At 39.8% G+C, this 17,550-nt stretch overlaps 2 protein-coding genes across 2 annotated transcripts; both read right to left on the reverse strand.

The window, feature by feature from the left end:
* Positions 1–449: 449 nt before the first annotated feature.
* On the reverse strand, positions 450–10,549 carry ccz1 (CCZ1 vacuolar protein trafficking and biogenesis associated). Its single transcript, XM_023429314.2, has 17 exons — positions 10,406–10,549; positions 9,522–9,597; positions 9,336–9,432; positions 9,086–9,183; positions 8,878–8,971; positions 8,672–8,752; positions 8,528–8,575; positions 8,249–8,332; positions 7,421–7,596; positions 6,763–6,844; positions 6,265–6,326; positions 4,298–4,409; positions 3,922–3,955; positions 3,631–3,748; positions 2,078–2,236; positions 1,242–1,369; positions 450–1,120 (listed from the first exon to the last, which is right to left on the reverse strand). Exons 2-17 carry the CDS (start codon positions 9,533–9,535, stop codon positions 1,065–1,067), a joined length of 1,443 nt encoding a protein of 480 aa, XP_023285082.1. The 5' UTR covers positions 9,536–9,597; positions 10,406–10,549; the 3' UTR covers positions 450–1,064.
* Positions 10,550–11,529: 980 nt separating this feature from the next.
* Positions 11,530–15,469, reverse strand: pvalb9 (parvalbumin 9). Its single transcript, XM_023429315.2, has 5 exons — positions 15,269–15,469; positions 14,064–14,131; positions 13,314–13,446; positions 12,650–12,759; positions 11,530–11,811 (listed from the first exon to the last, which is right to left on the reverse strand). The coding sequence occupies exons 2-5, from the start codon at positions 14,122–14,124 to the stop codon at positions 11,786–11,788; spliced, it is 330 nt and encodes a 109-aa protein (XP_023285083.1). The 5' UTR covers positions 14,125–14,131; positions 15,269–15,469; the 3' UTR covers positions 11,530–11,785.
* Between the last annotated feature and the right edge of the window lie 2,081 nt (positions 15,470–17,550).

A 17,550-nucleotide genomic window follows, 5' to 3' on the forward strand; every position in this document is an offset into this window, starting at 1 on the left:
TTTGGGTGCAGATGAGGACAGTTCCATATTTGACAGAAAAAGGTCCGTTAGGTAGGAGGCAGAGCCCAATGCTGGAAACCAACCTGGTCTCTAAGACGGTTCAGAACAGTAAGATCCACTGTGTCAATACGCACGTTTTTCTAACTCTTATTGCAAATGTGTATTTTTTTTCCTCAGTATATTCTTTTCTATAGTGCATTCTACTTCACAATATTTGAAAGCAGCAGTGTCAGTCTATCCTTTAATTTTGCCATTTATTTTTCCTATTAAAGAGACAGTATTGCTGCCGGATTAAATCTGATCTCATGTTTTTGATTCTTTTTTCCCTGCACTTGGCAGAAGGGAGACCAAGTTATTATGGATCAAGATGCAATTCTGATTCAAATAAACTGTCTTTGGCCTGAGGCATAAGAGGTTGATCTTACCATATGATAGATGTAAAAGTTCAGTGCCTTAATCAGCATTTATTTTCATTTTCATGATGAGAAAAACTGTTCCAACTGATGTTATTAGGTAAACTGTCAACAACCTTTATTCATTGTTATGCATCTAAACTAAAAATACATTCAAATGAAAAAAAGACATTTCTTACATCGAGTAAAATTAATTCTTAATTTATTTAAAGTTAGCGTAGTTGTTTACAAACCACAACACTTTTGACATGATGACATCTTATTTTAAAACTATCACTGATCATCAAAGGAACCTGGAGTAAACTGTTCTGTGCATGTCAGTTTTTAACTTAATTTTGTCACGATGCCTTCATTAAAAAAAATGCATGAACAAATCGTAATTTGAAAGAAATCAAATAAACAAACAAAAATAAACAAAATCCTACAAGTATGTACAAAGAAAAGAAAAGAAAATGTACAGTAAAAATCTGGATTTTTACACATAATTACAAGAGGAAATTACAATTTTGTAGGTTAAAAAAAACTTAGTGAGATAGCTTTTTATTATATATTTTTTTATTTTACAATGCAATTATTGCATTACGCTGATGCTGTCATGATACCCTGCAACACTGACAGTCTTTAGTGTGGTGAAACAGTCTCTCGGCGCCATCAGTCCAAGAAGAATATGTTGTTGAACTGCGTTGCACAAAGCCTCTTAACCTCCTCTGTGGAAGAGAAAAGATAAAAGGGCATTAAGGGTGAAGTGGAGATTAAGCATCAAAGGCAGATTGTCTATTGTGGTGGTAATGACACAGATTCACTGTTTGCCAGGTGGTGGAGACATACCGTTTACTTCAATCAGATTGGCGTTCTTCTGATTCAGGATCACATACAGTTCTCTCTGGTCTGACTTCTTGCCGACTACCCAGTAGTCTGTCATTGCTTTTACGATGATTTCTTCATCTTCGTCGACCCTGAGAGACAGACAGAATTGTATTTAACTAACTACGATTAAGTATTTACCTCTGCAGTCTACAATATGTCTTTAAAAACACATAAAGAGACCCACATGTAATTACCTTAAATTCAATATTCAATTACATAAATAGCACGGTGAGCAAGTTTTGAATGTGCTGACAAGATGGATGACGAGCAGCATCTACACACCAGCTGCACCAAAACAGGAACTGATATTGATACTGGGAATGTCGATGGCAGCGTAAGTCCCACACACTGACAATGGGATGTTCGCATGACTAGAGTCTCATGACTACTTCACAAGACAGTAAGTTTACAAAGTTCCCAGGAGCATCACACTACGTATGAAAATGACACAGTTGTGCTGATATCCAGGGCAAAATATCTGAGTTTGCGGTTTTCACACATTTTCTTTCTTGGGTGTGTGAAATCTGAAAATACTCTACAGCTGCTGTTCAGAGCTGAAGATAGTTTTAACGGCCGTGTGCTGTCGTACTATCTACTAACATGGACATAAGAGGAAATTTCCTTAACTAAAACTAACCAATTATATCTAATCTTTGGTTTCTGCTGTGAAGGTCAGCATTGCCCCCAAAGCTGATTTGTGGCCAGCCACTAGAAAAACTCTTTCACAAATATCTGGAGGGATTTGGTAAAGAATTATTACAGCTGCAGTTTCACCAAGCCGATGTTCTCTGCTGTACCTGGCAAAGTCACAGTTGATGTCTCCCAGGATCTTCATGAGGTCAGGATGGACAGAGGTGAGGCAAACACTGGCAGTCTTCCTCATGTGGATGGTGCTCTTCTCCGCCAGGTTCATGTGGTTGAAGTAGATGAACTTGAACTGGGGCTCCTTCTCTGGCCTGAGCAGACACAATAAGGAAGAAGAGATAAAAAAACAAACAAACAAACAATGAAACAAAAAGAAAGCATAAATAAATACATCTTCACTCACTATTAGGATTACATAGTATTTTCATTATTTTACCCAGTGCTTGTGAAAACCACTGTCTTTGCAGAATAAAGGTGATGCATCTTTTTCATGGATCCCACTTCATTGTTAAGGTGACATTAATTGGTTCTGAGAGGAGCTGTTCTCATCTCTCATGTCACATAACGCAGGAGAAGTTACAAGCACAATTTTGACACGTCTGGATGAACGCCACTTCTTTCTACTGTGTTTTAACACAGACCAACTATGGTTTCAGGTTAGAAAGTTCAGACCATTCTGTAAATGATACAGTAAGCCAAATCACTTTGGATGATCACATCCACCAAGAAGCAAGTTCTGCATTTCAATTACTCCACTGTCCACTCACCCTATGGTGAGCTGTGAGCACACTTATTAAAGTAACAGTGCTGTAATTGCATCTCTGGAAGTGTGGCTGTGTGTATTCAAATGGGCTGTACAACTGATTTTTATCTATGTTGTATGTAATTATTTACAGCTCCATCAGGCCGAATCAGGACACAGATATGGATGCCAGCTGAGGATTTTAGGACAGCATTATTTATTCAGTGGATTCTTCACTAGAGTGATTAAAAAGGAGCCCATCAAATCGTCCTGGCCAGGGAGTCCAGTCTTACATTACAGGCCAGGGCGTATCTGAAGCAAAGTGTTGGGGTTAAAGGAGAGCAGGCCAGGATGCCAGTCTTTAAAGCTACACTGCTTGAGTTACCCCTAAGTAGTGCCATGACGATACCCAATGGTATCAGAGGGTCGTCTTTCACTGCCAGCCAGGAGGAGTTAATACAAAAGGACTGAATGCAAGATGATGACAAACAACATGGCTCCTGTAATCACCAAGGACATAACAGCACTAAACTTTCTACAAAGACAAAAAGACAAGAACCTGCTGGTTGGTCCTACCTACACAGTTAAAAGTAAAGCTCTTGAATGACCTGCCTGAGGAACCCAATCATTACCTTCTTTTAAACGCATTAGATTCTTTCTGACACTTTTCTAACAATGAAGAAACAGTTTTGTTTTTTTGTTTTACAATTGACAATTAATTAACCAATTAGTAAGTTATTGAAATGACAATAATTTCTTGTTCCAGCTCTTTAAATGTTGGGATACTGCACGGTCATTATGATGCTCCTGTTATTTAGAGCAGGACTTTAAATCTTTCTCTGTGTTATAAAGTGATGCTGACCCAATCGTAGCATCACCAGGAAGAAGTGACTAAGACGAGAACACGCCACCTTCACAGGGAAGTGAGTTATAGATTACGATAGAGGCGGATTCTCAACTGACCCTGATATCCTGCGGTTAATGGTGAACTGTTCGCATATATCAGACGCCAGCAAGGTAAGCTGAGGGCCCACCAAGCTGTCCAGCTGTTCACAGAACTCCCGCGTCAGTTCCACAGAGGCTGGAAAGAGATGGAGGAGAGAAGGATTGTAGGACAAGAGTTGAGAAAAACGTAATATTTTAGCTTCCTATGAGCAGGAAAATACTACAAAAAACAGAATGAAAAAAAAAATCACCTGGAAAAAGGGAAAAGAAAGCTAATTTCATCATAAAAGTATGTGGGTGCACACTTACCGCTGATCATAAAACAAGCAGCAGCGCTCATCGCCTGCAGAAGAGCAGATCAGTGCAGGTTAAATGCAGAATCAAGGTCACACAGGTTAGAAATTACATTAACGTGATGATGAGCATCGTGGCACGTACTTCATCATGTTAAAACTCTGCTGTTTAATCTCAAAAATCCATATCATTTGATAGAGCAGTGGAATAGTTCATCCTAAATCTACTGTTCATAAACAAAGCCTCCAGTCACAGATTATGAGAATCATCCTAAAAATGAATAACAATCTCCCCCCTGTTTTAATACATTAAAATATTCCCGTATGCGTATGAATGAATCAAGAGATTGAGTCTGTGGATGAAATAGTAGAACATATTTACTCAATCATACCTTATAAACGATCAGGTGCAGCTCCTCATAGCCGTCCCCTGTGCTGACAAATATTTTTGGAAATCGGAATTTGGCCTCTGGATCTTTAAGATTGGTAGGTCCTGTCAAAAACCTGGAGAGAACAGAGAAGTGCTTAGCTGAATAATTATTCAGATAATGGATGTGTTATCTGACAGACACCAACGGTTCACTAGGACCCCAAAAGGCTGATTAAAAATCAAGACTTTTTCCTCTTGGGAACATGAACGCACTCAGAACATTTCATGTGAATCTACAGTTTCATGATCTATCCTGTGGAAGAAGTTGTCATTTTGGCCCGAAGGCGGAAAGCGACGTTTAAAACAGGAAGGGCTCGTCCTCTGGGGAGAGGTTAAAGTTCTCAGTATTCTGTTTAATGTTAGTTGGTCGGTTCACCACTTTAATCTAAAATAAAATTTCTCAACAGTTATTGGATAGATAAACCATAAGATTTCGTACATACATTCATGGTCCTCAGAGGATGAATCCCACTGACTTCTGGCGCCACCATGAAGTTCATATTTGTGGTTCAGAGTAAAAGGTCTTGGCAACTACTGGATGCGTTTCCATGAAATTTGCTAATCACTTAAATCATGTTCCCCTCATGATGAATTCTAATAACTTGATATTCAGTCAATGTTAGTGACAGTTAAACCCTATTTGCCCCAATTCTCTATCTTGGCATTATTACCACTTAGGACATATCCCACCTAATTAACTGCAATTGGACAGATTGGCAGAGGCATACAACCGCAAGGAGGTAATTCTAGTTTAATCACGGAAAAGACTAATTCATTTCCTCAGTTCTAAAATTAATTCAGAGGTTGTTCAAGCTTCAGTCCTTCATGACTGATTCAAACGATAACATCACAAACTGAACAAGGAATTCACTGTTGTGCTGTTAATGCACTGGAGGTCATGGATGCCATTTAATATTAAGCGTAACTACTTGCAATGGGTGCAAAGGCATGTCTGTGTGTTAAATATGCCTCCTCTATGTGCAGCTTTGCCTGCATGGATCTCCAAGTGCAGCTGTCATCTTTTTTATTTCACTTTATCCCAGTATAATGACTTTTCTGGCCTTCGTCAGGTAGTCTTTATATTCTAGTGTGTCATCCAGTTACAGCTGTAAAATCCTATCCCATCGTATGTCACCAGGAGTCAGACTTGGACTATTGCAGCAGCCCCACTTCACCTTTGGACACTGGTTACATCAAGCAGCATACAGACACCCAAGTTCTTCCAGACAGTAAATTCCTGAGCAAACTTTCTCTAGTTACATATGCACACCAGGACTGAAGAGAAAGTGGATCTTTCCCCCGAGGCTACAGTAATACTCGACCCTCTGCTCTGTTGCTTGACCATGAAGTATTATGCCGCGTTCCATTTACCTCGGATGTCAGAGCTGGGAATGTCGTCACGCCTGAGCTGACTGTGTTGAAGCACAACATACTGGAAGCATGTTGTTGTTACGGTTAGCAATACCAGTTGATTACAACACATTATGTGGTATTTTCTGCGTACAAACACCGTATCTGGACAGTACTGTTTGTACGACTGATGAAACACAAATAAGACAGAAGTGCTAATAAACAGTACAATACTACAGTTTTCACTTTTCGTGACGCACAGAGCAGCCACCTTGGATTTTGAGTTGGGTTTGGTGAGGCTCTTCAGACTTTAGCCTGGCCTTCCGGTTATTATTAAATTAAAATTATATTTCCGACTGTACTCTTGGAATTTCCTAGTTCCCAGTTCAAACTGAATGCACCATTATCCCAGGGGGTTCCCGCCTTATCTAATTTGGTTGACAACAAGCAAAGCTCATTACTCAAGTATAAAGCTTGCTCTATTGGTGCAACACAGCAACAACAACAAAATCCAAATTTTAGTCTCAATTCGATCCTACTCTGTGCAGAGGAAGTGGGTACATTCATATAGTGACTTACCTTCCATAGTGCAACAAATTCCCTGCAACCTCTGGCCTCAGAGGAGAGTCCCTGCCAGCCAACTAACAGGAGAAAAGATAATAAGAGAAGGGAAAATGTGAAAATACTATTTATGACTCATATTCAGGTCAACTGTCTTGAACACTCTGTCTGTATCATTAATGTAATAAACCCTTTACAGTAGATTGCATTACATTCTCTTACTGTATTTAATCAATGTGATGTTCAAGTTCAAGTTCATGATCAAGGGTTGAAACCAACATCAAATATTTTCATCTATGTTTGGTCAATTATCATCAACGATTAAACTATATTTAAGTGCTGTAAATATAAAATTCTATGAGATGACGAGAGGGGAGAGCTGAGCATTGGCAGCACAAACCATTCTACATAAAAACTCCTTGCTCCTTTGTTGCTTTCATAATGTCCTCAATTTGTGTCCCACACTTCCCTGATCTATTCATTTTATCTGTCCGTTGTGCACTCCCTTCTCCTCACCTCAGGTTCAGAGTGTCTGGGGAACAGCGAGGTGGTCAGGTACTTGTACAGGATCCTCATGTCATCTTGTTCCAGTCCGCTCCTGCAGACAAAATCAAAAACCTTTACACCTCCTAACCTTCACACCGGACTGAGAAAAAAAAAAAGCAAAACTAAAAAGTGTGAACCGTATATTTTTCAACATACTGCAACTTGTGCTCTGCATCATCAGTTAAGATGTTAAATCAAAATGTCCCCTGGCTGTAATTACAGTTCAGCCATGGTTGAGCATGAAAGCACACATCGCAGCTGCTTAATTTGGACAATAATTAAACAGCTTCTCTGTTTGTCTACTGACAGTTCACATTGAAAGATCACACTGCTCTCGAGCCATTTCATTAGCAATCACGTAATCCCCCTGTGCTTATACTCAGAACCGGATGGCTCACAGCGCAATTAAAGGCAAGTGACATGTCAGGGAGCACATAAACCGCAAAGAGGATTAGACATTGTGTTTAAAGCCACCTCTGTTTACCCAGCATGCCATGATGTGTTTGCAGATGTCGGTGCTTTGATTTTTGTATAAGTTTGTGGGAACCATGAAACCTTACAGATGGTGGATGTCAGGAACAGTCACGCACAGTTTAGAACAAATTTTCAGCAAGCACTCAGTCCCTACCAGATAAGCTGGTCGTTATACAGGAAGGCTGTGTATTTGATCAGGCTGAGGCTCTCCTCCACTCTGTTGACAAAGGACTGGATCTTCAGGTAAGTCATCTTGTCCAGTGGGAAGAAGCTGATGCCTCCAAATACATCCAGAAGGTCACAGGACTGCAAGTGGAGAGTCTGCAGATACTGGAAACCCCAGAATGAACACACACACAGACACACGACAAAATGACAAGACACAGGAGAAGGTAAGAAGAAAGGGGGTTAGTTTACACGTCTACAAGTGCCTCCTTACAGTGCAATAAAGAAAGCAGAATAAGAAACTCCGTGATTGGCCGTCTGCACAGACGCTTGCATCATCCTGGGGCAGAGAAGCACTGACATTCAACCTCTGATACGCACACCACAGCCTCTCTCTTTCTCTCTGTCTTTGAGTTACATGGTGGAGAGGGAAGCCTGTGTTAACTTAAGAAGGGTATTCCCTAATTAGAAATGAATTTTTTATACTTTGTGTTTTGCTTTATAGCTGCATTGTTCCAGCAAGTTGACAGTAGCATGAAGTGAGGACAGCTGATGTAGAGAGATTAGTATTGAGAAAACAGGCGTGACTGCAAACATTTTCAAGATTTTGTTAAGAGTAACATGAGCATTTACAAAGAAACAACAACAGTAAATCTATGTCAAGAGGACAAACCTTGTGGAAACACTTACTTCAGGCTTGACTGACTTTTATAAATAACTGTCTGTGCATTATTATATTAAAATAAATCATGTCGTCAAAGCAGGGTCAATATACATATCCACCTAGCAACAAAGTGAGAAGTGGACAGATGTTTACCCTGTAGAAGAATTTTTCGAGCTTCTGAGTGAGCAGCTCCACTCCACCTGCTTCCATTGCTCTGCCAAACGTGCCATTGAAGAGCTACAGCGTAAAGAAAATAATTATTATAACAAAACAATTCTTCTTGCATTATAAATACATTGGTAGTTTGAGGTACGGTGGTTAGTGGCTTTTAGAATAAGAAAAAAAAAAACAATATACACTTTACATATGCAAAAGAGAAAAGCTGCATAAAAGCATAAGAGCTAATATCATATAAAACATACTTGAACTGACCTTGTACATGCTGTAGCATTGTCTTACGACAGCACCATAAACAGTATCCTACAGAGACAAGAGGGAATGGTAAGTAAAATGTAAAACTGCCAATATTTTAAGAAAATGACATGAAGACATCCAGGAGTATCTCTCGGGACTCACAAGTATTTCCTCTTCCTGATATTCTATTGTGGGAGGTTTACCATCTTTGTTTGGTTTCTCGATCATTGGGTTTCGAACCACCTGAGGAATAGCAAATAAAAAGGGATTAGTGAGGTAAAACTAAATTACATTCCAAAGACAGTCAACAAAGTCTAGACAAACAGTAAACGCTGAACCACTAATGTACATGTAAGCCTTTAAGATACCATGACTATCCAGAAACTGTCCTCAGGCTCGAAGAAAAACTGCCGGTTCTTCTGTGTGTGCAGGGATTTAGCTGGCTTTGTCGGACAGAAGGTCCTGCAAGACAAAAAGACATGACTGTGAAAAGCAAGGAGACACACTCAAAGCGAGACAATCAGCTAAAAGTGCCACCGTGGTCTCTGTTTAAAGTACAGTATTAAGATCTCTTACCTGGTGAACTGTACAATGGCTTCACAGAGGCCCACATTTCGGATCTTCTCATTCTTCTCGACCTCACTGGGGTGGTAAAACAAAATCTTCTTCTCTTCCTAAAAAAAGACTCTTTGCATTAGCAATGCAATGACCAAATAAAAGGTTTTCTTAATGACTATTAAGTTAAAAAAAAAGGAAGTTGTGTTACTTGTGTCGTTCAGGTGTAAAACATGTGCATAACAACTCTTCCTCTCGGAGTCAAGCTCACCTCTCCTTCCCGTGGTCCAAATGTGGGGTTATAAATGAAAAAACTAAGCAGAGATGGTGTGTACTGTTTCTCTTGCATTCCTGAGGCCATTCTGGGACTGTAACAGACACAAAGAGAAAGTTGATGACAAGATACAAGCTGAAACATCACCAGATTTCATCCAGGTTACATCAATGTCATCTTTACCTGATCATCAGCATTAGTGTAACTTGTGTCTGGACCTCCTTTGCTCCAAAGACAGTTTGGTTAGCATGCCGTGTTCCTGCAGAATGAAGACAGGTACATCACATACTGAAGCATGTAAAATCTAGAGATAATAATAATAATTAACTAATTAATAACTGATGGGTGGACACACACTGAGTATAGTTGATAAACAGAAGGTTCAGAAAGTATTTATACTAAGGATGCACAGTTCTGCTGACAAGGTGGATCAGTATCTTGCACATGAATTTGAGCTTTAGCAGTAAAATATACTTTGATATCAAAAGCAAAAGTACTCATTCTGAAAGGTGGTTAATGTAGGATTTATTAATGTCGGTCCAACTACCTACCTTACTTAATTACCTTTTTATATTATTAAGGTTTTGAGTAAAACGCTAAAATCTTAACTTGAAATTAAGTTCAGAAGCGCTGGATAAATTCAGTGGAGGAAAAAGCTCAGTGTTGTTTTTTTTACTTTATTATAGTAGTCGATTAATTGTTGATTTCCCCCCTTGTTTCATATTTTGTCACTGTCACTGTGTCCACATATGGTAACTAAATTTAGCAGAGATTCCCGCTGTCGTTTAACCGGTAAAGTCTCCACGAGCTGAACTACAGCACCTCGATGTCTTCACACACCGGCTGTTTATGTGAATGATAATTTGAATTAAAAAGACCCGTGAGTTAACGAGCTCAAATACTTAACATTAACGGTTACCAGGTCAACAACCAGCCGATGTGAAGTCAAGTCAGTCAGAGCAGCTAGCGGGCTAGCTGGCTGTGCTAGCACTAGAGTTGTGATTGCTGAGGTCCAGGCGGAGAGAAAACCCGAGGCGGTAACGGAAAAACACGACGGTAACACTCACCTTTCGGAGAATATACACACAACGCTTTCAGGTGCTCGTGGTTGTAGACAGCGTAAATAAAAATAAAAAATGAGGAAATGAGATCAATGAGAGGAGACGCCGCATTATACTTTACATTCTTAACTTCCTGCTTTTGACAGCGCGGTGTCACAAGCGAATCTGTTCGGGTAGAAGCAGCTTCAAAACCAAATAAAGGTTCCTAGTCTCCACAAGGAAAAGGAGCGTGTTAAGAACTGTTCTTAACGTCTGTTGTATTAAAGGACACATTTCTCAATACGTTTTCATCTTCACTTAACTAAGCAGTTTTATGGTTTCAATTTCACCTTGTTTACATCTTTGGTTACATCGACCTGCAACTCTACGTTGCACAGTGGAGATAATGCTGGCGCACTGTGCTGTTTGGTTTGGTGGAGTTTGTTAACAAACCTAGTGAAACACCCAGTGACACTGTCTATTTGAATTGTATTATATACTATATATATAATATTGGAAAGACAATTGTAACTTAAATCTCCATGTTCAGCTCTTTGTTTAAGTTATACCTCACATTTACTTTCAAATCAATCCACTTTATATCTTTTTTTTTATAAAAAACCTTGAAAACCCTAACTAAATTAATACCCAAATAAAATTCCATAGTTGAGAATATTTTAGTTAATGAGCTATGAATAATACACTATACACACTACCCACACTTTTATGTTCTTATCCATTTTGCAACACCATCAGGGAGTTATCTGATCGGTCCCAAATTCACTCTGTACACAGCAAATATTGATTTAATTTAGGTTTTTTTCTGTTTACTGTACTCTGTATTAAGTTAATTGATCAATAACAACTATTGGTGTCATTATTTATTAAACATGCCTGAAATGTTTGTACAGTACTGTTTATTCCTGAGCTGCATGTCAACAACTTTAGGCTGTAGTTTGTCTCTAAAAGTCATCTTGGTGTAAATGATTAATTTATGTCTTCGTGTTTGAAATTCATATCAGAATATTATATGTACCATCATATGAAACTGCTCTATTTTCAGATAAGAATCAAATATTGCATTATGAATTTCACTTAATTTCATTGGTGAGGATGCACAAATAACAAAGGGCAGGCATAAAGAGGCAATGTATGCTTCCACATGTTTATTTATCTCATTCATTGTCAGAGGTGGGACGTGCACAGACAAGAAAACATGGACCATCACAGTGGAAAGACAAATTAAAAGTCTGTTGTTTTTAAATGGACAAAAGGTCATTCAAAAACAATTAATGCACACAGAATTTGGTAGAAAAGGACTTGGGGATGGAAGCTGGGATCATTTGACTCCGGAGCTGGGGAGGTGACTGAGGACCTGACGACTTGAGATATCTTCATCTGCAGAACTCAGGACAGGACCATTGTCTGGAATTCTAGAGAAAAAAGAAGCATGTTGAAATGGCTCTTCTCCAAAATAACAACAACCTTTTGCAGAATCTGTGAGTGTATGATAGACACTGGGACCTTTAACTGACCAGCCACCAGACACCAGACAAAGCAACAGACAGAAATCATCTTTTTGTCCAAACACTTGATCCTTTTATGTAATACAGCTGAGCTCAGATATTACTAGTAGCTGGAAGATGTGCAAAACTGGGATAAGCATGGAGGTCATGACTTGTAGTGTCCAGGCATGTGGTTCCTGCACTGATGGACCTGAAGCCACTTGGTTAAACAAAGACCCTGAAGGCACCAACATAACTTCAAGGACTTTCTGCACCAAAGAAACATTTTCATGATTTTAAGTCTGAGCTCAAAGGAGCCTTTAAACATCCCTCTGGAGTAAAATGCTTAAATTATTGCACTGTTGTGTTGCTTCTATCAATTGCGTTGCTTGTCACTACAAATATTTTGTCAAACTCTGCTTGTTATTCTTACAGTCAGTCCCCTATTTACTGTAAGTAAAGAAGCCTGAGGCAGTGCGTTTCAATAACACTCAATATATAAAGGTAAAGGTAAAGAAAAAGTCTTCACTGTATGATCCCAGATCTTTGAAATCTAATATATTCCATTTAGCAAAAGACTGGTAGTTGGCACTGAATGAATTTAAATAGTCTGTCTAATAACGTACAATGGCAACAATACATTTTCTCAGGGGGCTAAAAGTGCTTTAAGCTGCACTGAGCCACTGAGATTTAATCCAACCACTGAGATAATTTCTTCTTACATCAGGAGTTTTAAAAATACGATCGAGAGAAATCAGACACTGACCCTCTGCTCCAATTCTGCCGTCACTGTCATCATCAGCTGCTGAGATGAAGCTCTTGGTTTCTGCCTCAGTCAGTGTCCGCGCCCCGGGGATGAACCGCTGCAAGAAGTACCTGGACACACACACACACACACACACACACACACACACACACACACACACACACACACACACACACACACATACAGGTAGTTTTTGAGTTGACTTTTCACTGACACATGCAGAGATGCATTTAAAAACACATAGTTCAACCCACAGCTCTTGTTACACAGAGGTGAATTATACAACAAAAATTACAACAATAACACTGGTGCCATCCCAATAATACTACTGTGATTTATTGGACTAAATCTTTCTTTCTTTCTTTCTTTCTTTCTTTCTTTCTTTCTTTCTTTCTTTCTTTCTTTCTTTCTTTCTTTCTTTCTTTCAGACTCACACATAAATACACACAAACTGTATATTCAACCCTGTAACTCAGTACAATTTAATATGAAAACTATTCTATTTGAAGACAACTTTTAAAGTAGTTTTTAAGTAAGAATTAGCTATTTTGGGTGTTTCCTGTGACTGGAGGTAATAAGAATTACAGTGATAGCATCACTTAGCATATTACTGTATATGTTGGGAAAGGACCAAAAGCTTGTAGGTGAGGGAGGGGTCACACACTTGAGCTCAGACTCCTCGATGAAGCCGCTGTTGTCCTCATCGAGGATCTGGAAGACATCTTTGACCTCCTTGGGCGTCTTTGAGGACAGGCCACACAGCTGGAAGAACTTCTTGTAGCAGAATGAGTCCGGAGCTGAAAACACATTAACACGTAATGAGCATAATGAGAAAAAAGGAACAGGAAGAGGAAGAGTGGGGTTAGAGCCGAGGTCCACCAGGTTGGGAGCTGACGTGGAGATTAAAACATCGTGTGGCCGCTGTCCAGGTGGCAGATTTTCAACCCCTGATTTTATCTTTTAAGGCCGGCAGACACAGGCCACCGTGATTAAAAACCTTTCCAAATTCAGGTTTCATTCCTTTATTCAAAGCTGGATATGACTTTAGAGGAGAGGACACTGTATAATAATGAACACAATGCAGCTGTAGAGAAGATTATGCACCTTTCCGTGTGAGTTCTGAGTTTGATTTACCAACTGCAGATCAGGATTATTGTGCATTTGATCAAAATTACGTGTGAATTAATTGAGTTAATTATAGCTTTTGATCCTGTGAAAGTCTTATCATCACGTTGAAGTGGCAGATAGAGGAGTCATGTACTTTGCATAATCTGCTGAGCGGTGGACAGCGTGCTGGCATTTAATTTGATAATGAGTAGTTTCAAGTATTGCCAAAGCAGGGATTGGTCCAGTGTGTGTGTGTGTGTGTGTGTGTGTGTGTGTGTGTGTGCGTGTGACTGTGATGAAATACTACCTTGACAGTCCTTGACAGCATTTTCAATGGCCTCAGCTGAAAGGATGGAGGTGAGCGACATGTTGGTCCTGCAGTGTAAAAGGACAGCTCAGTAAATTATTCACACATACACTCTCTCTCTCTCTCTCTCTCTCTCTCTCTCTCTCTCTGTCAAACACCTTTTCTTCACCTACTTCAGGCTTTTTGATTGAACTCTATTTTTGTGTCGTGCTGGATTAACTTTTTTGCATTTGCTGATGTATCTAGGTTAATATTATGATCCCATCAAAACTCCAGCAGTGATTGTTTGGCAAATATGCTTGAGGAAAAAAAAAAAATTTAGAGTTATACTTGTGGTTTTCATGAATTCTATCTTATAAATTCATAATTAATTATGTTATGATTCATTCTTGATTAATTGTGCTCCTGATGCGATTGCCCCTGGTGGCCTCTTAATTACTGAGAGTATTTGCTGCACTTAATCGGCTTGTTTGGGCTGTACAAAATAATTGGCATTTAGGGACTGCACAAAAATCACTGGGGAGCAGGGTGTGATAGCAGAGGGACAATTTTATATTTTATCTGATAAAAAAGCAGCAAGAGCCCCCCCCCTCCCCACAGTGTTATTATTATTATTATTATTATTATTATTATTATTATTATTATTATTATTATTTTCTTGGACTCTCCCTTAAGTTTGAGCTGTTCAGGCCTCTTACAGAATGAGTCAGCTGGGCCAAGTCACATTGGTGCTGATGAACTTCAACAACTAAATATTTTTACAGCAGAGTAAATAAAAAAAACAAAAACTGACAGTTATTTTAGCATAAATTAAAAACACACAACTTTCTGACCTCATAAGTAATTTTAGCACAGTCCCAATATTATCTTGTGTTTGTACATATATTGTTTTTTTATGTTATTTTCATCATCTAGTTTACAGTAGTGAATATTTGGTGAGCTAAAAACAAATCGTATTATTGACCTAACAGTTTAAAAACACATCTTGTCACTTTACTCCTTAGAGGATTTGGTGGTAAAAATACTTGTTTGTAGGCTAACAAAGAATTTCACACACAGCTAAACATTTCTAAAACTTGACTAAACCCCCTGCAACAGTGAAAAAAGTGAAGTGTAGGCTACAGGCTCTGTCACCCAGGCAGGTAGGCAGCACACCTGGCCAACACCTGCACTGAGAGTTTCCCCCGTGCAGCTGTGGGACTCACCGCTGTTGGCTCGGGTTCCTCTCCGTCCAGGTCCAAAACAGCAGCAGCAGCAGCAGCAGCAGCAGCAGCAGCAGCAGCAGATAAGGCTTTGTGGTGGCAGCTGACAGCTGGCTCAGTCTTATATATACACAGAGGGCTGGATGCACCGACTGATGCTGGAGGATCAAATTTTCCCGCAGCCTGCCGCCTCCTTCTCGAGTTCCTCACCTGCTCACCTGCCCAATTAACCTTTGCTGTTTATATCCGCTACACACTGCTCTCTCTCTCTCCCTCGCTGTCAAAACTGGGAGGTTTTGTCCAATCAACAACCCCCGTGTTACATTGCCTTTTCCCCTCCCTTCCCCTTCCCCCCCCTCTCTCTCCCTCTCTCTCTGCAGGTGCATGTAAGAGCTTACACACATCTAAAATTTAATCAGGTCCCCTTTCTGTCTTTGGTTTTAGTGAATAATCTCCTAAATTCAGATGACCATAGGGAGCAGCAGGTCATAAATCATCTTATGACTCACCAGGGGATTGTTATCCTCATGTGTTGCACTGATATCAGGGCTACAAGCTCAAAAACCTCACTGTCTGTCTGTCTGGGGTGCCATTATTTACCTATAAGCCTGCTTAACAGGTTGAAAGAGGGCTTAGGTATAAATTTTACTTAAGCTGAAGACAATGTAAAAGAGACCTTTGTTTTCTGTAAAGAGCTTAAATGGTATCCTATTAGTATTTTCTCACAGTGTCTTCAGAGAGAAAGGAAGTTACAAAAAAAAGAAAGGAAATACTATACTGTAAATTAGTCTGGATTGTGAACTAAAAGCAGAACTGTCCCTCCAAAGTATACAGCTTTTACCAGAGACAACATATTTAGTTTTAATAATATGTGAGTGTTTGATTTACGCCACTGCTGTAACAACGGTTAGATGCTGCGTGACTTTTGTGTGTTATGATGGTTTTCATCTGGAAATGCTGTCACACACACACGAGCTCAGGACCAGACACACACACACACACACACACACACACACACACACACACACACACACACACACACACCTGACCTTCTGTGAGGTGGTGGTGGTGGTGGTGGGGGGCGTGGGTGGAGTTTTTTTGGGGTGTTGCACCTGGTTACCATGGCAACTGTCCACTCTAAACTGATGAGTCTGTTGCAGAGGGAAGCCTTTCCAACCATCTGACACAGCAGCATCTCCGGTGAATCCAGTCAGCACTAACAGCATTAGCAGAGAGGGGAGGGAGTCTTTTTGTAATGAGAACCAAGGGAATAAATCTCATTATTCTTCAGAGTTTCACCTGCGGGGGAACCTCTGATTCAGACCCTTATTCGCCTGAAGTTTAGGAAGCAAATCAACATGAACATCTAATTCTCCAAGTTTGCCATGTAAAACCATCAGGCATCTGAAACCCTTGTGACTCATTTACAGATTAGAGGCGCCATCTTGTGGCTGCTACCCATCACCGCAGGGCATGGCCGCGGGAAGAAGCTTAACCTCACACTGTATGGGGATGATAGCTGGATTAAGTTGGGCAAGAGTCGGGTGCGTGCGAGTGTGTTTACGCATCAGAGTCTAGATTAAGAGGGTAAATCTTATACTAGCATCACATCACCACAGCAGGATGACGATGATGATGTTGATAGTGTAAAAGGCCATTTTAAAAGTTTGATGATGCAACTTTTGGAAGAGGCGAAAACACATTTCTCCCCTTACAGACAGAAAAGTTGAATTTGTGAGCAATAAAATTGACCCTTGCTCAATATCAATACACTGAGGGGTTCTGCTGCTACAGCTTTATTTGGTCTGGTGGTTTCACCAGCAGCTAATGGCGGCTAATGTTAGAAAACTTCAGGTAAACAATGCACATTACAGAATCACTTCCCTTTTTCCACATGTGCTGCTGTACCATTATTAATAGCATTATCAGCCTTTAGCTAAATGTTAGCCACTTAGCATTACTTACTTTTAACATAATTTGACATCAGCAACCTCCAAAAAGAAACAGTTTTGCATGTGTCTCATTTGCTCTGCTGTTGTCATTTAGGATGGTTAAGATTTTTTAGGATTGATCTAAATAATATTGTTATCTTTAGGTCAGATTTACTGCAAAATTCACCTTAACCGTAAGCATTAAATGTTGACACCAATTCCTCAACCGTTAGTGTATGACTTTCACTGTCATCTGTGCTCGCAGGTAAAGAGGTGCATTTTTCGGGAGGCAAGCTATTCTTTGCGGCTTTCTTTGATTGCAACTGCGTATGAAAGACCAAGGTCAGACTTGAG

The sequence above is a fragment of the Seriola lalandi genome, unplaced genomic scaffold, assembly GCF_002814215.2.
Source record: "Seriola lalandi dorsalis isolate HSWRI2012SDOR001 ecotype SW California unplaced genomic scaffold, Sedor1 jcf7180002054892, whole genome shotgun sequence".
Taxonomy (NCBI): Eukaryota; Metazoa; Chordata; class Actinopteri; order Carangiformes; family Carangidae; genus Seriola; species Seriola lalandi.

What these genes read in the sequence shown, in the direction of transcription:
- pvalb9 (XM_023429315.2), bottom strand. Translation starts at nt 14,124, where the DNA reads ATGTCGCTCACCTCCATCCTTTCAGCTGAGGCCATTGAAAATGCTGTC. An exon ending in ATCGAGGAGTCTGAGCTCAA is followed by an intron (nt 12,760 to 13,313) that starts GTGTGTGACCCC and finishes GTGTGTGTCCAG; the next exon opens with GTACTTCTTGCAGCGGTTCA. An exon ending in CGGCAGAATTGGAGCAGAGG is followed by an intron (nt 11,812 to 12,649) that starts GTCAGTGTCTGA and finishes TTTTTTCTCTAG; the next exon opens with AATTCCAGACAATGGTCCTG.
- ccz1 (XM_023429314.2), bottom strand. An exon ending in TGCACCTGATCGTTTATAAG is followed by an intron (nt 3,956 to 4,297) that starts GTATGATTGAGT and finishes GCTCTTCTGCAG; the next exon opens with GCGATGAGCGCTGCTGCTTG. An exon ending in ATCAACTGTGACTTTGCCAG is followed by an intron (nt 1,370 to 2,077) that starts GTACAGCAGAGA and finishes TCTGTCTCTCAG; the next exon opens with GGTCGACGAAGATGAAGAAA.